Below are 20,079 nucleotides of genomic sequence, written 5' to 3'. Positions count from 1 at the left end.
GTGCAATGTTTCGTGGTTCGCTCATACAAGGTCTACTGCCGTGAGTCGCCCTGAGTTGTAGGTATTCGCACTATGTGTGAAGGGGCCCTTAAGGGGGCCGTTCGGTCGGCTTCAGGCTACTTGTCTATGTTCGTAGACAAGACACATCTTCACCTGTCCTTGGGGAGTCACAGGTTATCTGCACCATGGAATTGTATCCGGGGATAAGCACCAACCCGAAGGCCCTCAGGACCGGTATTGGACTTACTTCTTTCTTGATTTAAAGATGATACAGGCACAACTTAACTGTTAAATTTCATCACCATTATTGTGGAGTACAATATCAAATAGGCTTGACAAATAATTTCTGTTTTTGTTTGCATTTCACATTCTACCTTATGACTTAAAATGGCTTCTTGTGACTGACCAGTACTTTGAACTTCAGAAGCACGTACTTGGTTTTGCAGTAGCCCACAACACAAACGATGCCAACTACCAACAATGCCACACAGATGCCTGTGATGGTAAGAACCCGCCTCTGGTACAGCTCCTCAGCCTCTGTAGATGGAAACACACAAACACACCAACACATACGGTCACACACCCGCACACATTCAGGTACACAGACATCAACACGCAATACAAAGACAACAGACACACATACATACAGCATGAACGCAAGTCAAATGATTATAAGTCCATACAGCGCTGGTGCCATCCTGTGCTCTGAGCTGTCTATATCACAACTCTATCACCTTTTTTCTAAAAAAAATACACATAGCTGCTACAACACAGGAATATTTCCACACTCTCACAAATAATGTGGCACAGACATAAACCTGCATGCTGCTCTGATACACACTTATTGGCAACAGATGTGAAGGTAAAATATGAGTGCATGCTCGTATGGATGGTAATCCAGTCAAAATGAGTAAAAAGGTCTGAAAAAAATTTGTGAAAAGCTGAAAATTGGTGTATGCTCTCCCCAGTAGCCTTGATAACATACAGAAAGTCCATGTATCCTCATTGAGTTTTCACTGTTATGACGTCATGATGTCATAGCTTATATTTACGTGAGAAATGGCCTCATCCAGATATATAATTTTGTATACATGGGTATATTTTCAATTACTTTATTTTTTACTTTAATTTATTAAACAGCCATACAACGCTTTGGAACATTGATGTAAATGTAAATAAAAAAGAGCATGAGCTCATAATGTCATGACCTCATCTATGACATCATAATATGATGTCGTCCTCAAAATAGTCTTAAAAGACGATTTTATACAAGCCAGGGTAGGTGTTCTAGGAAATTTTGCAAACTTGGGGACTCAGGTTCACAATAGTATTACAGTTCAAATCAGACTGCATCCATGAAAGGTTATTAAGGGGATTTTTGTTTTTATGGATTTTCAGTCAGGGATGAAGTCACATTCATCAAAATGATCCTCATCAGCCATCTGGAAATCAAATGTTTAATTTTTGAGTGCCAGTGAACTGGAACTGAGCTCATCTTTGCTCGCTTTTCCATCAAAGTCATGCTCTTCATCACTATCTGATACACAATTCTCTGGTTTTTCAGAACTGCTGCAGCCATTTCCATGGCAATGGCCACACAGAACTGTACAGAATAAATCTGACTTCTTGCAGCCACACGATCGCTCACAACCACTTTTGCATAACATCATATCATAATATAATATCTGTTTCATTTTGAAGCAATCTTGTCTATGAAAAGATACATATACCACTGCAAATAATTAAATGATGAACATGTGTGAAATACTATTTTTGACATCCATGACACTCATGGCATCGTGATGTCATACCAGGAAAAGCTCAAGGACGATATATGGGGACTTTTAGTGTGTTGTTTAGGATGGTTAAAGGATTGCATCCTGCAATTTTCAGCTTTCTACTAATTTTTTTCCGACATTGGCCAAAAAATGACCTAATATTACTGGACTATGGAATACAGAAGGAAAACATAAAAAAGCATTGCTTGTTTCAAGTGTTCACACCACAATATCCTGGCTAAAAATAGGAGTCAAGAGCCTGCAAAATTGACAATGTCAATTAAACAGGTTTTTTTTTGTCATTGTTTTTGGTGTTATTAAAAACATAATCTGGAATAACAGTTTCAGGTTTAGAAACTTTTAGGTTTATAGGAAACAAGTTAAAGGGTCAATGTTTCCTGACATTTTGTGTAACGTATTATGATCTAATTATGTTGTAAAGTGGTGACATAAAATACTCTGCTTTTGACATTTGTGTTTTGACTTTTCTGTAACACTTTGTTAAAGTGAAATAATCTTAGAGTGAAAGTAATCTAAATTAAATCATTTAAAGATCAATGTAATACATTGTGTAATACATTGTGTAATATAGCACAATTAAATCTTCAGGCCAGTCTGAGTTTTTTTTTTTCTTTCTTTTTTAAGATATGTCAGGAAATACGTCACATTTTCTTGATGTGGTCAGGTTTCAGTCATGATTTTTAACTCTAACCATAATCCCAACACTCCCCCAGTGCCATCCCAAATTTTGTGGTACCATCACAAAAACGTACCTTTTTGTGACAGTATCACAAACTAACAGATTAAATCACTTTTTGAGAGGCCATCATGAACTTGGCATGAGGTCAGGTTGAAATCTTCACTTTTAGAGCCAGCTGGCTTTAGATAATTCAAGGAATAGATAATCGTACATTTACTAGTCAATCAATATCTTTTTACAGCGCATCTAGAAAGTATTCACAGCACTTCACCTTTTCCACATTTTCCATGTTACAGCCTAATTCCAAAATGGATGAAATTAATTTATTTCCTCAAAATTCTCCACACAATACCCCACAATGACAATGTGAAAGTTTTAATTTTTTTTTTGATTTTTGCAAATTTATATTAAAAAAACAAAACAAAACAGAAAACTAAGAAACCTGGAGTTTGCCAAAATGCACATGAAGGACTGTCAGACCATGAAAATCAAAATTCTCTGGTCTGAGGAGACAAAGACTGAACTTTTTGGCATGAATGCCAGGTGTCATGTTTGGAGGAAACCAAGCACCATCCCTACAGTGAAGCATGGTGGAGGCAGCATCATGCTGTGGGGATGTTTTTCAGTGGCAGGAACTGGGAGACTAGTCAGGATTGAGGGAAAGATGAATGCAGCAATGTACAGAGACATCCTGGATGAAAACCTGCTCCAGAGCGCTTTTGACCTCAGACTGCGGCAACAGTTCATCTTTCAGCAGGACAATGACCCTAAACACACAACTAAGATATCAAAGGAGTGGCTTCAGGATAACTCTGTGAATGTCCTTGAGTGGCCCAGCCAGAGCCCAGACCTGAATCTGATTGAACATCTCTGGAGTGATCTGAAAATGGCTGTGCACCGACGCTCGCCATCCAACCTGATGGAGCTTCAGAGGTGCTGCACAGAGGAATGGACAAAACTGCCCAAAGATAGGTGCACCAAGCTTGTGGCATCATATTCAAGAAGACTTGAGGCTGTAATTGCTGCCAAATGTTCATCAACAAAGTACTGAGCAAAGGGTGTGAATACTTACGTACATGTGATTTCTTACTTTTTATAATTTGCAAAAAAATTAAAAAAAAACTTTGTGTTGTCATTATGTGGTGTTGTGAGTAGAATTTTGAAGGAAAAATGAATTTACTCGATTTTAAAATAAGGCTGTAACATAAAATGTGGAAATAATGAAGCACTGTGAATACTTTCCGGATGCACTGTAGACTTCAGTTAAATCACTCCTTATGAAATGAAACAAGTGTGATTGCTGCAGTGTGGTAAATCTCTCTTCAGCAGGTTGTAATCAAAATTGAGTGACAGGAAAGGAGACAAGTGAGGGAAGCCACCAAGACAGTGATGGCAACTGTGAAGCAGTCACAAGCTTCAGTGGCTGTGATAGCAGTGACTGAGCACCAAACGACCTTCTACCAGTCACAGCTTTGCTGTGGAGTGCGGCAGAGAAATATATAATTAAAAAAGAATACATGAAATGTCCGATTTAGTTTTCCAGAAGGCAGGTGAGAGACTGCAGCCTAGATTTTATATCCCTTCTTCTCTTAACTTGACCATAAAGATGTTTACCATTTCCAAAATGCAAACGTTTCAGGACATAGAGGTTTCTTCAGTCACAGCCACTGAAGCTTGTAACTCCTTCAGGAGGTGTGAAGGTTGGCTTTCCTCACTGGCCTCCTTCATGCACAGTCATTTGCACACATCCTATCATTATTCATAAAGACAATTTAGGAGGTTTGTAGGTGGAGCTGTTCACAGCAGATATTTACGTCATGTCTTGTAGTTGAGCACATCTTCCTTTTGACATGTGTCACATTACACAGCACAACATTTAGTTTGTGGTGATGCTGCATGAATACGATGGAATCTTGGTGTATGGCCAACCCCAAAACCACAAACGCTGGCACAGTAAGGAAAATGCCCCAGGCAATCAAATAATCAATCAATCAAAATTCAACATGTCCAAATAAAGTTGACACACTCTGGTTCAGTTCTGTGTTATAAAATCTTGTTTTTTAAAAATGTGTTATTTGTGCACATTGGACTGGAGCAGCACCAGTGTGCTGCTCCAGTCATTCCGTCTTTTTCCTTGGAATGAATGACACACGTCCCACACAAAGGCTGCTTACCAGGAAATGATGCAATCGACAGGCGTGAAAAAGTTCACGCATGCGCACGAAGGTTCAAGGTTGGCTCATGCAAGCACACGTGATTCAAATCCATCAGGTTTTTGCAAAAAATAAAGAGGTCCGATACTTTTCTAACAGACCTCGTACACTATGCACCCTGCAAACCGTGACAGATGCTGGCCTTTGGACCATAATGAAAGAACAGATATCCCTGTTCTTCTTTGGTACAAAGAAATGTTGTCTGCCTTTATTTTCAAATTCTATTTGAAGTATTGACTCATTAGACCACAAAACATGATTCCACTGTGCTACTGGCCAAATGAGACATAAATCAGCCCTGAGAAGTGGGTGGAGCTTCTGGACAGTATTGCTGTATGGCTTTTTTTTTTTTTTTTTTTGCAGAGCGCTAAAGACATTTTTGGATGTAGTGGTGAACAGTGGACAGCTACAAAGTCCTTCCAAGTCCACGTAGTGATATCTGTTTCCAGACACATGACACTTTCCATATAGTGACCTCATGCATTCCTTCCTATTTGAACAGAACATTGTCAGAAAAGCTTTGGATGATTTGCTGACGCATCTGTTGATAATCTGTCACACCTCAACATGTCCTTTCTCCTTAAAGTTTCTGTGAAGGCTCTCAGTTGTTGTTTTCCATATTAGAGAAATTTGAATCTTCAATTGGACTGGGTTGCTTGACGCAAGGACGTTTTGCTTCTAATCGCAGAAGTTTCCTCAGCTAAAATTCTTGCTCTGGTAGTCTGACTTCTATCTTGACTCTTGTAGATAAGAATATTTTTATTTTATTTTATTTTTATTTTATTTCTATTCTTCTCTTACTTAGTCGCTCTCCTTTTACAGCACAAGATTTCTTGGATTACTTTGAGAAGAAAATAGAAGACATTAGGTTAAACATATCCCAGCATGCCTTAACCGAGCTACTACACCCTGCTATTGAGGTGGGCGCTACTACTGAGGTATTACCTAGATTTACAGAATTTTATAGTATCTCACTAGACGTACTGATGAAACTCGTAATGTCTACAAAAAGCACAACCTGTCAGGCCCAGTTCCAGGCTTTCATCCGTATTTTTCCTCTTTATTTGGTTCATCTGCCCCAGTCTTGTTTATTAATTGTTATTTTCATGATGTGGTTATTCTCTGTTCTAGTTTTGCTTTGTTACTTTGCTTTTTGGCACTTTCATACTTTAGCCATTGTCGTGTTCCGTTCTTGTTTGTTCAGCCAGTTCATGTTTTCATTGTTTTGTTCTCATTCGTTACTAGCTTAGTTTTGTCCTAGTGTTTCTTCTCTTTCTGTCCTCATGTTCATGCTGTGTTTATTCCGATTCATAGTAATATTGTATTCTGCCTTTGGGTTCTGTTTGTTCCTAGTTTTCTGTTTCCCTCACGCCCTTCTGATTATGTTCTCACTCCACTGCACCTGCCCAATGTCTTTGTCTCTCACCTTGTTTCTGTCTGCTTTGTGTTTTCATTCACTCCTGCTCTTGCACCTGCTCATGTGTCCTTGTCTATTACATCACTCCTCTTTGTGCACTCCCTTCCTTACTCTCTTGTCCCATCCATACTCTTTTTCCAGAAGCCATGCCCCTTTTCTAGATCCTTCTCCTCACATGCACCTCGTTAACACCATCTGTTCCTCACATCACATCCTGATTAGGCCACCTGTATTTAAACCTCACAGTCCTTCACTTTCCTGCCAGATTGTTGTCTTGTACACTTTCCAGCGCCTTCCACAGTCCTGAGTTTTGTCTTGCTGTGTTCCGACTCCTGTTCTGTATTCTTCGATCATGTCTCTTGCCTCATCCCATATGTCGGTGTTTGCTCGTGCCTCTGACCCCTGTTTGTTCATGACTGCGTCTCTGCCTAATCCTGCTAGTATGTCTGCTGTGCTGACTGACCACATGTGTACTGAAACCAAGCCTGGAATAAAGACCATGGTTTCTCTTCCACTAAAACCTAGTCTAGGTCTGCATTTATCTCTTCTAGATTGGACTATTGCAATGTTCTATTTTCTGGTTTACCGAAGTCCAGCATTAGGGGTCTCCAATTGGTTCAAAATGCTGCAGCCAGACTTTTGACAAGAAGCAGAAAGTTCAACCACATTACACCCATTTTGGCATCCCTTCACTGGCTTCCTGTCCCAATGAGATCAGATTTTAAGGTTCTGCTACTAACCTATAAAATGATTCATGGACTGGCACCCTCCTACCTAGCTGACCTAATTAAACCTTACGTACCGGCCCGGGCTTTACGTTCTCAGGGTGCAGGACTACTTTGTGTCCCTAAGGTGAATAAGAAGTCTGCGGGTCACAGAGCTTTCTCTTATCGTGCCCCTGTTCTGTGGAATGATCTCCCTGCATCAATAAAACAATCAGATTCTGTGGAGATTTTCAAGTCCAGACTTAAGACGCACTTATTTTCCCTTTTATGGCTAGCATACTGGTACAGTTTTATTTTACGCTTTTTGCTCTTTTAATTCATTTTATTAGTAATTGGAGTGGGCCGCGGCCTCAACTTTACCTAAATTCTGGGTCTTTTAGTGAAGTTTATGGATAGTGGCCGGCGATCGCCTTAGTATTTCTTCTGTTTTTTCTTGTTGTTTAATGCTGACAAATTATACTGTATTTCTTGTCTTTCTCATGCCTGGTTCTGTTTTTTCTCTGTATAAGGTGCAGCGCTATCCAGAGATGGGAGTTGTGTTCGTGTTGGCGATCCTCCTGTCCTGTGCGCTAATTGCATTTCTTGTATATTCGTCCAAGACTTGTTTTGTGAATTGTTCTGTAATTTGTGTCTGTATCATGGCCCAAGCAGAGGGTCACCCCTTTGAGTCTAGTCTGCTTGAGGTTTCTTCCTCAGAGGGAGTTTTTCCTTACCACTGTCACCAGTGTTCTTGCTCTAGGGGTTGGTAAGGTTAGACGTTACTTGTGTGAAGCAACTTGAGGCAACTCTGTTGTGATTTGGCGCTATATAAATGAAAATAAATTGAAACTGACATATACGAGGTGTATTAGATAATAAACCGACCCTTTTATTTTTTTTTTAACTATATGGATTTGAATGACATGCGATTACACCAATCATGCTTGAATCCTCGTGCGCATGCGTGAGTTTTTTCATGCATGTTGGTGATGTCATTTCCCTGTGGGCAGGCCTTGAGTGAGATGTGGTCCCGCCCTCTCAGCTGAATTCCTTTGTTTCACACGCTGCTCGAGACGGCGCGCGTTGCTTTATCAAAATTTTTTCTGGACCTGTGAGGAATATCCGAGTGGACGCTATTCGAGAAATTTAGCTGGTTTTCGGTGAAAAGTTTAACGGCTGATGAGAGATTATGGGGTGTTTCTTTCGCTGTAAGGACTTCCCACGGAGCGGGACGTCGCGCAACGCTTCCAGGCACGGTCATCGGCCTGTTTCAACCTGAAAACATCCTAATTTAAGGCTTAATTCACCCAGGACGTCGTGAGAGAACAGAGAAGATTCAGAAGAGGCCGGCATGAGGACTTTATGTGGACATTCCACTGTTTAAGGACATTTTGTAATGAAAGACGTGCGCGCAAATTCGCAGTCGTTTCCGTGACGACTTGGCGAATCTGTGTGCGCCGCGACAGGAAAAACACCTCCGTGTTGAAAACCATTTGTAAAATTTAGGCGGCTTTTGATGGCTTTCAACAAGTGAGTAACTGAGAAATTGTTTAACAGCTTGGGCATGTTCCAACTTGCCCGTTAAGGTTTCCAATGGAGGTGTTTTTCCTGTCGCGACCCCCCGCGGTCGGGTCCGGCCCGACATGCGACTCTGCCCGCACGTTCTTTCATTACAAAATGTCCGTTAACAATGGAATGTCTGAATAAACTCCTCATGCCGACTTCTTCTGAAAGTTCTCTGTTCTCTGATGACTTCCTGGGTCAACAGAGTCTGAAATGTGGAAGTTTTCAACTTGAAACGGCGAGAGGCTGCCGCCTCGAAGCGCAGATCACCATCAGGCACCGTGGACCGTCCTTAATGCGACACTACCAGACCAAAATCTCTCATCAGCCGTTAAAATTTTTACCGAAAACCAGCTGAATTTATCGAATGGTGTCCACTCAGTTGTGCCTTACAGTTTTGAAAAAATTTTGATCAAACAAAGCAGCAGTCTCTGAGCCATTCCTAAACAATGAAAAAATCGACCAGAGGGTGGACGACTCCTCACTCAAAGACTGCCCACAGGCGAATGACGTAACCGACAGGCGTGAAAAAACTCTCGTATGCCCACGAGAGTTCAAGCATGTCTGATGTAATCACACGTGATTCAAATCCATATGGTTTGGACCTCGTATTCTGAGCTGTGCGCACAGTGCACACAGCTGTCTTTGTGAGACAATGCACATAACCCTATATGCAAGGCATGTGCTCTGTGCGTTATTTGGTTGCATCAGGAATAAATGCTGCTATTTGAGTACTGAGTTGTCTTTCGTGACTATGGGGCAGCAAAGTCTCCTTTAAACCCCTGCATGATATCGCTGGATTTGACCATTTCCGCTGACAGCCTGCCATTGCGCAACACAAACACAGCATAACTTCACACGGAAAGATGGTTTACTGTTTTTTTTTGGCTGCAATCACCGAAGCAGTCACGAAAAGTGCAGTTTTTTTACAGTTTCCACTGAAGAAGGGAAGACAAGGCAAATGGGAGAGGTCATGTCGATAAATTTTAGCCTACACAGCTAGCCAGAGTAGCTGCACTCTCTCGCCTGCACAACCGCCTCGACATGTTTGAGCTCTGGGTCATAAACAAACTACAACACATGTCCACTTTTCACAGCATTGTGACTTTTTCTTTGCATTTTCACTTTGTTTGCTGTGTAATTTGCCCAAAAACACAGAGAAAGTGCCATGTTTCTGATGGGGACAGCCAATGCGTGTCCCTGGCTGTAGGATTTTTGCATCATATGCGTCATATTTTAACCCTTTCGTGCCCACTGCACTGCCCAATTAGATCTGGAGTTGCCTTAGACCTGCATCCAGTCAATTAACTGGCTGATTTCAATTAATTTTGCGATTACAGCCCTTAACTAAGTTCTTTTGTCTTCTGCCTTGGCCCTGCGATAGGCTGGTGTCCTGTCCAGGGTGTACCCTGCCTCATGCCCCATGACTGCTGGGTTAGGCTCCAGCCCCCCTGCCTGGGACCCTTAATTGGAGTATGCGGGTATAGCAAAAAGGATGGATGGATGTCTTCTCCCTTGTTTCTTGGGGTCACCATGGCACCATCCAGTGTGGATCTGCCACAAATTTTACATGCAGTAGTGTGTAAACGAGGATGACGTGACTCCACCCCAATGCATAAATTTTTGGATTGCCCACACACTTTAGCCCTCCTTATCTGGGATCTTGGTAAATCAGGCCCAAGCTGTTTTACGACAGAGACAAAGATATCAGATTGATATCAGCAGATAATAAAAGTCCCAGTATTGGTATAATATTGTACAATAAAAAGTGGTACAGTGCAATACCTTATATATTGTGACATTTTTATCTCATTTGTATCATATGACTTTATTGCAACTCTCCATGTTGTCACCCAGCCAGGTCTCACATTTTTTTTCGTGCCCCTGTAACAAAAAGCATCCAATTTTTGTGACACAGTTTTTTATTTTGCTATTTATAATCCTCCCCTTCTCCTAACTCTAACCATAACCATAGCGTAAGTGTCTACCCTCCCCTAACCCTAACTATAAACCCCCAGACTTCCCTCCGTCACCCCACATTTTGTGCCCCGTTACGAAAAGTGCCCCATTTTTGTGCCCCCGTCACAAACTCAGATTATTGTACTTTTCGTAATCCCGCCACGAACTGCTGTGAGACTGGTTTGATTCGGTAATGCAGCTGTGCTCACTTTAGGTTTCAAAAAGAGTGCATATTTTTGTAAAGCAAATAAAATCAACAAACCAAACATTCTATGATATACATTTGAAGTGCTCTCAGTATACTAGAGTGTGAAAGAATTTTTTAAGCTCCCTCCCACTCACACCCCTTTTTTTTCCTACTGTGCCAGCTTTGGTTTTGAGGTTGTAGGTTGAATTTCTGGGCCAGCTGCAGTGTAGCACTCTGTTAGAATGGAAAGGCAACAACACAATGACAAAGGGAGCAACAAACAGAATAGGATTGGATCTGGATTGATGGGGGACATCGGGGCAAACTGGTGAGTGAAGGAGAAGTAGGAGGAGGGAAAACAGGAGAGAGGGTAGGGTTGGAGAAGGAGCAGGGGCATGTCCAGGAGAAAAGTTCAGGGATGCGTCAATAAAAGTTCTAAGGCTCACTATAATGCACTTAATGTATTACTCCTTCATGGGGAGCCTTAGAACTTTTCAGCCTACCCTCGTATGTTGTACGAATGTGACTATTTATTAAGCTCCTCTTGCTACTAACAGTACATACCTTCTGAAAGATATTTTTCTGTGTTTGCCATGAGATAAAACTGAAAGGTTTGATCTACACCTTGCAGTGTCTGTTAATCTCTGTGGAAAAATGTATCACGCTCAGAATTTAATGGAACACAGATGGTGAAAAGTGATCCACAGAAACAGGCAGGTAGGTTCACCAACCTCACTTTTGTCCTTTCTCCCCCTGCCTCAAAAGAAAAGCTTCAGACATGCCACAAAAGGGGTGGGAAGGTTTGTGTTAAATTAAGGGGCCGCTGTCAGGATCGACAATCCTGCACGAGCCGAGGCCCGCCATTGTGTGTGTGTCACAGGGAAGGGAGACAGAAAGGCAAAGGGAAAACGGCCAGTGTGATCACTGGCACAGAGGAGCCATCAGCAGTCCTGATTTAGGACAGGTGAGCTCTGGACACTGACACTGAGTCAGTCAAAGGCAGAATAATATGGACGGACTCTACGCTCAGGCCTGTGCTTGCTTTTGGCAACACCTTGCAAAAATACTTGCAGCTTGTGTGCTTTTATCCGACAGGCTGCTGAAGTCAATAAACTCACTGCCAAAGCCCAAAGTAGGAGCCAGATACTCGCATTTATCAAATGTTGTGAAACATCCTCTGATTTTTGACCAAAGGACAGCTTTGGTGCCCAAATAAATGCAACAACAACAACAACAACAACAACAAAAAACACTATTTGATTTTGTGTGTGTCTGTGTGTGTGTGTGTGTGTGTGTGTGTGTGTGTGTGTGTGTGTGTGCCTATTTATTACTTCTCATTTTTAATTTATCTTTGAACTTTTTCATTTACATATCCTTCCCATTTCTTTTCTCCAGTGTCTGTTTAGATTAGTCAGACTGCATGCACAGAGTGGAGGTTACATGTTGTCAAACCAGGTTAGTCAGTAGGAGAAAAGGAGGGACAGGTTTGTTGGTTTTAGAAAGAAGATGGCACATTAAGGTGACTGTGAACGGAGCTTGGCAAACCCTTCAAGAACAGAAAATGAATAATGATGTTCCATACCCATAAATTCAATTCTGAGAAGCTCTGCCAGCGCACAAAGTGGTTGTGGTAGAAAGAAAGAGACAGATAGGGTCAGCTGTAACGTCCACGTTGGAGCACATGATGCTGTATATTATTTTCACGTCCTGTATATGCTGCGCCAGGACACCCGGACAGTCACACTGATTGACATGCGTACCGTCCGGTAACAGACAAACAACTCAGACAGCCTCAGCTCTGAAACCCCAGAAATGAGAGAAATAAAAGAATAAACAAACAGAGATGTAAAGCAAAGGAAGAAACCCAAACAAGAACAGTGGGCAGGCAGGAAAGATGTGCAGAGAGAGGCACGCACAGCAAGACAAAAAGCCACATCACTTACTGCTACATTTGCTACACCTCAATTCTGGACAGAAATACAAACAAACAGAATAAAAGAAGACACAAGAACGCAAAACATAAAGAAGCAGTGGGTTACTCTCCAACAGAAAAACACAGTAGTGGTGATGCGCAGATGGGCGGTTTGATGAAACACGGTGGCATCCCTTTATTCCTGATTACACCACACCTTCTGTGGAGTAACACTTTGTCCTGCTAGATTTTTTTTTAACCTTTCATATGATTTACAGAGAATTCATGTCCATGTTTTGCCTTATCGATAGTAAAGAGTCAGTTGAACCTGCTGCTGTGTGTCCGGCGTCCCATCTTCCCTAACAGCTTTACACTCACACAATCAGAAAACAAGGCATAGATTTAAAATTACACGAAGATCAAAAGAAGAGATCATCAGGTTTAAAGCAAACAAAAAACAAACAAAAAACACAAGAGCACTAGGGCTGCAACTAATGATTATCTTCATAACTGATTAATCAATGGACTATTTTCTCAATTAAATGCCAGAAAATGGTGAAAAGAATGTGAATAAATGTTTTATTTTCTTTGCAATCAAATGCAGATATAATAATAATAAAAAAATAATAAAATAAACCAGAAAGTATTCACATTTTATAGAATTAGTATTTAAAAAGGACTCAAAATAATTAGTCAATGGCAAAAATACTTGTTTAATTTAATATTAAATTAACAATTGAATAATTGTTGCAGATCTAAACAGCATGCAGACATGTTTGCTGTTATTTCTGAACCCTCTAGATGGTGGTCTTCTTTCAATAAAGTGTTCAAAGGATAGTACAATTCAGTTTGTTTTGAATCATTTTTTTAAGAGACTGCCATCTAGTGGGCTCACAAAAACCACCAACTGCTTCATGAGGCCTTACTTGTCCATCACCACAGACATGTAGGCTCAATGATGAGGAAGAAAGGAAAAATCAACATTTACTGTGCTAGGATGTAAAACCTATCCTTGGTGAATGACAGAACATGGATTAATCTGTGGAAACAACATCAACAGAGTATTGTAATCCTGTTCCTGTGATTGCTTGGTCAGCAAAATCATCAGAACTACAAGCAACCACCAAACGGGTCTCCTCTGATGTGCTAAACTCGCATATACTGTACAAGCCCACATTTAATTTGGACCATTTGGGATCCTTTGTGTTCACTGGTCAAGCAATCACAGGAGAATGACAAACACACAGCAGCACATCTGGAGCTCCAAGATTTAAATTAGCAAAACAACAAGGAAGAACAAAACATCACCCCACTTCTGAACATGCTGGGGGACTACGGAGTCCTCGAGTGGCTATATGAGAGAGAGAGAGGAAAAATACAGAGATCCAAAGTTTGGATTAATTTGTTCCCACATTTTGATTGATTTGTATGTATACTATTGTTTTATTATTCATTCCCACATCTGAGGTTCTGTGAATTCCAGCCACCACCGGCTTAGAGCACCACAGAGAGACACTTTAGTGAAGCTTTACTTCAGCTTGGGGCAGGTGCAGTGAAGCTCAGGCTTCAGGAAGAGAATCTGGTGCTGTGCTGCAGTAAAGTGAGCTCTTCCTGTCAAAGCAGTGGCCACCTGAATTTTCTTGCATGCCTCCTCATGCAATTACAGTGCAGCACTGGAACAGGCCAAGATGGAAGTGTACAGACTAACGGTAGTGTTTTACTGAGCTGCAACAGAGTGTGATTAGCATTCAGCAGGGAAGTCACAAAATTTTGCAAAATGTGTGCAGGGGTTTGTAATCTCTTTGCATGACTTGCAGTGCTTTGCTCTCATGTCAGTTGAATTTGCATGACACATTTTCCCTCTAAATCAGTGGTGTCCAAAGTATTTCAGAAAGGGCCAAGAAAGTGCAGGTTTTCTTTGCAGCCACTGACTCCAGTGTCGTGACTGGGGTCTGTGGGGTATTGTGTTGTTTGTTTGTTTGTTTGTTTGTTTTTTTGGTGTCTCTCTTATGATTTTTGTTTGGGTTTTGGTGGTTGGATTTTTCTTGTCTGTTGCTGAATGCTTGGTATTGGGCATTTCCACTTCTGTCCTCTCTCTCAGCCTACCACAACCTGTTCCTGTTCTCTCCCCCATGTTGTGTGGGCCACCAGAAGAGGAGGTACTGCTGGCCCACCACCAGAGGGCGCCCTGCCTGGAGTGCGGGCTTCAGGCACGAAAGGGCGCTGCCACCACGGACACAGCCGGGAGTGACAGCTGTCACTCATTATTTCCTGACAGCTGTCACTCATTCTTCATCATATCACTCCATAAAACCCAGACGTCATCTCCACCTCATCGCCGAGATATCGTACATCTATGGAGGTAACTTTCTCTGCCAGCATTAAGTGATTCAAAGAGCTACTGTGTTGCAGCTGTCAACCAGAGGACTGGCGTGGGTCGCGACTGTTTCGTCCTACGTCTCGTCAGATAAGTGGTTAAACAGACGCTGCACGAGTGTGTGTTAAAGGTGGAGGTGGCATTCCCACCGTTGTTGTTACGGGGTGTACACACACCCACACTTGACTGTCTTTGCTCTTCGCCAGCAGTACCAGATCCGGCAGTCGGGGACTGTGATCACCTCGGAATTCGGGACTTGGCGGCTCCAGTATTCACCAGGTTCGGTGGCAGCGGAAATCGTGTGGTTCCGGCTCTTCTCAGGACAGACGTCTTCTATCCTCGAGCCTGCCCACACGTCACCTTTGTGGATTGACTATTATCTGATTCTGAGATTGTCTGTATATTTGTTGTGCACCTTCACAACATTAAATTGTTACTTTTTTGGCTCATCTATTGACCGTTCATTTGCGCCCCCTGTTGTGGGTCCGTGTCACTACACTTTCACAACACCCCACACCTGTTTGGTTTTTCCTCCTAATCACTACCTCCTTTATAAGGTGCACTGTTCCCTTCACCTGGTGCGAGATTGTTGTGCTGTGTGCCGCTTTCAAGCTATTTTTTTTTTGTCTTCAGGGCATTTTGCCCATTTTTTGCAACCCTGTGTATTGACCTGTTTGAGCAGATGGATGAGTTCATCAGTGAAATCACCTGCTGGAGTCAGTGGCGGCAAAGAAAACCTGCACTCTCTTGGCCCTTTCTGTAATACTTTAGACACCACTGCTCTACATCGTCACAGAGTCGTCCCGGGCATCTTGAACCCTTCTGAATTTAGTTTCCCTGAGTAAGAAAGTGCACAAAGTGTGAGGCAACTTGTGAGAGGGTGATGAAACAGTCTTCTTTTTACACAACTGGAGAGGAACAGCGCATCTGGAAGTGGTGCGATCATGGCCGAGCGAGTCCAGCAGCCTTCAGCCAACCGGTTCTGCACTTGGCTCGGCTATAATGCGCCATGCAGGCAGGGACAAAAAGTTGGTCATGTCCTGTCCGGCAGAGGAGGATGAGGATGAGGGGTGCAATCCAGATTTATTCTTTCTTTCTTTTTGGGGATGAGTGACATGATGGAAATCAGTTTAATGCTTTATTGTGTTAACCTCAGCAATTTTATATACTGTATTGTGGAGATGTAGCGGGCTGTCACTCTGTACAACATTCTGCAAGTTGTTGAGTGTGCTGTCATCCATACTCTTCTTCCCTTTTTCTCCTCTGTGAAGCTGCACTAGGCTTTTTCTTATTGTCATTATTTGCAGGGCTCTGCCTTCCATGGCTACAGTTTGGGGTATTTCCACATCTTTTCACATAATAACAGCAAAATATCAGAAGCATTCCACAGCCACTCTGAGCACTTTGTTCCCAAACTTGTCGTCATTTCAGTCACATACCAATTCAGTGAGATTCCAACTGAAAGATTGTCAGTAATTCACGTGTTTTGTCGCAAATTTGTGTCTCCAACTACTCCACAACAGTTGCAGCCCAGTAAGGTATGACCCTAAGTGAATCCTTTAAGTACAGTGAAATATCATAAAAAGGAACATAGTTATGAAATAATAAATAAACTGCAGTGGCTCTCAACTAAGAAGCAGTTTTTTAAATTTATCCTATGAAGCCATTTTGGTGTTGGCCTTCTTTAATTAAAAAATTGTATTTGTTTACAGGACAAAATAAACTCCACTGCAACACAGACCAAAGCTTATTGTTTTTAAAATGAAGCTAGCATCTTTAATACATGAGCTATATAACAATCAGTTGATTCCTGTTCAACAATAATGAGTGTGCATGGCCACATACAGCTTAATTAATTGTACTGTGCATTGTTTGGCCAAAATAATAATAATAATAATAATAATAATAATAATAATAATAATAATAATAACAATTGAAATCAATCAATCAATCAATCAATTTTTTTATATAGTGCCAAATCACAACAAACAGTTGCCCCAAGGCGCTTTATATTGTAAGGCAAGGCCATACAATAATTATGTAAAACCCCAACGGTCAAAATGACCCCCTGTGAGCAAGCACTTGGCTACAGTGGGAAGGAAAAACTCCCTTTTAACAGGAAGAAACCTCCAGCAGAACCAGGCTCAGGGAGGGGCAGTCTTCTGCTGGGACTGGTTGGGGCTGAGGGAGAGAACCAGGAAAAAGACATGCTGTGGAGGGGAGCAGAGATCAATCACTAATGATTAAATGCAGAGTGGTGCATACAGAGCAAAAAGAGAAAGAAACAGTGCATCATGGGAACCCCCCAGCAGTCTACGTCTATAGCAGCATAACTAAGGGATGGTTCAGGGTCACCTGATCCAGCCCTAACTATAAGCTTTAGCAAAAAGGAAAGTTTTAAGCCTAATCTTAAAAGTAGAGAGGGTGTCTGTCTCCCTGATCTGAATTGGGAGCTGGTTCCACAGGAGAGGAGCCTGAAAGCTGAAGGCTCTGCCTCCCATTCTACTCTTACAAGCCCTAGGAACTACAAGTAAGCCTGCTGTCTGAGAGCGAAGCGCTCTATTGGGGTGATATGGTACTACGAGGTCCCTAAGATAAGATGGGACCTGATTATTCAAAACCTTATAAGTAAGAAGAAGAATTTTAAATTCTATTCTAGAATTAACAGGAAGCCAATGAAGAGAGGCCAATATGGGTGAGATATGCTCTCTCCTTCTAGTCCCCGTCAGTACTCTAGCTGCAGCATTTTGAATTAACTGAAGGCTTTTTAGGGAACTTTTAGGACAACCTGAAAATAATGAATTACAATAGTCCAGCCTAGAGGAAATAAATGCATGAATTAGTTTTTCAGCATCACTCTGAGACAAGACCTTTCTGATTTTAGAGATATTGCGTAAATGCTAAAAAGCAGTCCTTTATATTTGTTTAATATGCACTTTGAATGACATATCCTGATCAAAAATGACTCCAAGATTTCTCACAGTATTACTAGAGGTCAGGGTAATGCCATCCAGAGTAAGGATCTGGTTAGACACCATGTTTCTAAGATTTGTGGGGCCAAATACAATAACTTCAGTTTTATCTGAGTTTAAAAGCAGGAAATTAGAGGTCATCCATGTGTTTATGTCTGTAAGACAATCCTGCAGTTTAGCTAATTGGTGTGTGTCCTCTGGCTTCATGGATAGATAAAGCTGGGTATCATCTGCGTAACAATGAAAATTTAAGCAATACCGTCTAATAATACTGCCTAAGGGAAGCATGTATAAAGTGAATAAAATTGGTCCTAGCACAGAACCTTGTGGAACTCCATAATTAACCTTAGTCTGTGAAGAAGATTCCCCATTTACATGAACAAATTGTAATCTATTAGACAAATATGATTCAAACCACCGCAGTGCAGTGCCTTTAATACCTATGGCATGCTCTAATCTCTGTAATAAAATTTTATGGTCAACAGTATCAAAAGCAGCACTGAGGTCTAACAGAACAAGCACAGAGATGAGTCCACTGTCCGTGGCCATAAGAAGATCATTTGTAACCTTCACTAATGCTGTTTCTGTACTATGATGAATTCTAAAACCTGACTGAAACTCTTCAAATAGACCATTCCTCTGCAGATGATCAGTTAGCTGTTTTACAACTACCCTTTCAAGAATTTTTGAGAGAAAAGGAAGGTTGGAGATTGGCCTATAATTAGCTAAGATAGCTGGGTCAAGTGATGGCTTTTTAAGTAATGGTTTAATTACTGCCACCTTAAAAGCCTGTGGTACATAGCCAACTAACAAAGATAGATTGATCATATTTAAGATCGAAGCATTAAATAATGGTAGGGCTTCCTTGAGCAGCCTGGTAGGAATGGGGTCTAATAAACATGTTGATGGTTTGGATGAAGTAACTAATGAAAATAACTCAGACAGAACAATCGGAGAGAAAGAGTCTAACCAAATACCGGCATCACTGAAAGCAGCCAAAGATAACGATACGTCTTTGGGATGGTTATGAGTAATTTTTTCTCTAATAGTTAAAATTTTGTTAGCAAACAAAGTCATGAAGTCATTACTAGTTAAAGTTAATGGAATACTCGGCTCAATAGAGCTCTGACTCTTTGTCAACCTGGCTACAGTGCTGAAAAGAAACCTGGGGTTGTTCTTATTTTCTTCAATTAGTGATGAGTAGAAAGATGTCCTAGCTTTACGGAGGGCTTTTTTATAGAGCAACAGACTCTTTTTCCAGGCTAAGTGAAGATCTTCTAAATTAGTGAGACGCCATTTCCTCTCCAACTTACGGGTTATCTGCTTTAAGCTATGAGTTTGTGAGTTATACCACGGAGTCAGGCACTTCTGATTTAAAGCTCTCTTTTTTAGAGGAGCTACAGCATGCAAAGTTGTCTTCAATGAGGATGTAAAACTATTGACGAGATACTCTATCTCACTTACAGAGTTTAGGTAGCTACTCTGCACTGTGTTGGTATATGGCATTAGAGAACATAAAGAAGGAATCATATCCTTAAACCTAGTTACAGCGCTTTCTGAAAGACTTCTAGTGTAATGAAACTTATTCCCCACTGCTGGGTAGTCCATCAGAGTAAATGTAAATGTTATTAAGAAATGATCAGACAGAAGGGAGTTTTCAGGGAATACTGTTAAGTCTTCTATTTCCATACCATAAGTCAGAACAAGATCTAAGATATGATTAAAGTGGTGGGTGGACTCATTTACTTTTTGAGCAAAGCCAATAGAGTCTAATAATAGATTAAATGCAGTGTTGAGGCTGTCATTCTCAGCATCTGTGTGGATGTTAAAATCGCCCACTATAATTATCTTATCTGAGCTAAGCACTAAGTCAGACAAAAGGTCTGAAAATTCACAGAGAAACTCACAGTAACGACCAGGTGGACGATAGATAATAACAAATAAAACTGGTTTTTGAGACTTCCAATTTGGATGGACAAGACTAAGAGTCAAGCTTTCAAATGAATTAAAGCTCTGTCTGGGTTTTTGATTAAATAATAAGCTGGAATGGAAGATTGCTGCTAATCCTCCGCCCCGGCCCGTGCTACGAGCATTCTGACAGTTAGTGTGACTCGGGGGTGTTGACTCATTTAAACTAACATATTCATCCTGCTGTAACCAGGTTTCTGTAAGGCAGAATAAATCAATATGTTGATCAATTATTATATCATTTACCAACAGGGACTTAGAAGAGAGAGACCTAATGTTTAATAGACCACATTTAACTGTTTTAGTCTGTGGTGCAGTTGAAGGTGCTA

At 41.3% G+C, this 20,079-nt stretch overlaps 1 protein-coding gene across 1 annotated transcript in view; it reads right to left on the bottom strand.

The window, feature by feature from the left end:
• Positions 1 to 20,079, bottom strand: part of LOC117520008 (pro-neuregulin-2, membrane-bound isoform-like) — a 447,661-nt gene that overhangs the window by 71,362 nt on the left and 356,220 nt on the right. Inside the window, exons 7-8 of the mRNA XM_034181302.1 lie at positions 12,104 to 12,127; positions 435 to 537 (exon numbers count right to left, since the gene is read on the bottom strand). Of these exons, the coding sequence (XP_034037193.1) occupies positions 435 to 537; positions 12,104 to 12,127 (127 nt within the window). The remainder of the gene's footprint in view (positions 1 to 434; positions 538 to 12,103; positions 12,128 to 20,079) is intronic.

Source organism: Thalassophryne amazonica, chromosome 11, assembly GCF_902500255.1.
Source record: "Thalassophryne amazonica chromosome 11, fThaAma1.1, whole genome shotgun sequence".
NCBI lineage: Eukaryota > Metazoa > Chordata > Actinopteri > Batrachoidiformes > Batrachoididae > Thalassophryne > Thalassophryne amazonica.
Note: the sequence above shows the minus strand (reverse complement) of the source record. Positions and strands in the feature narration are given on the sequence as shown.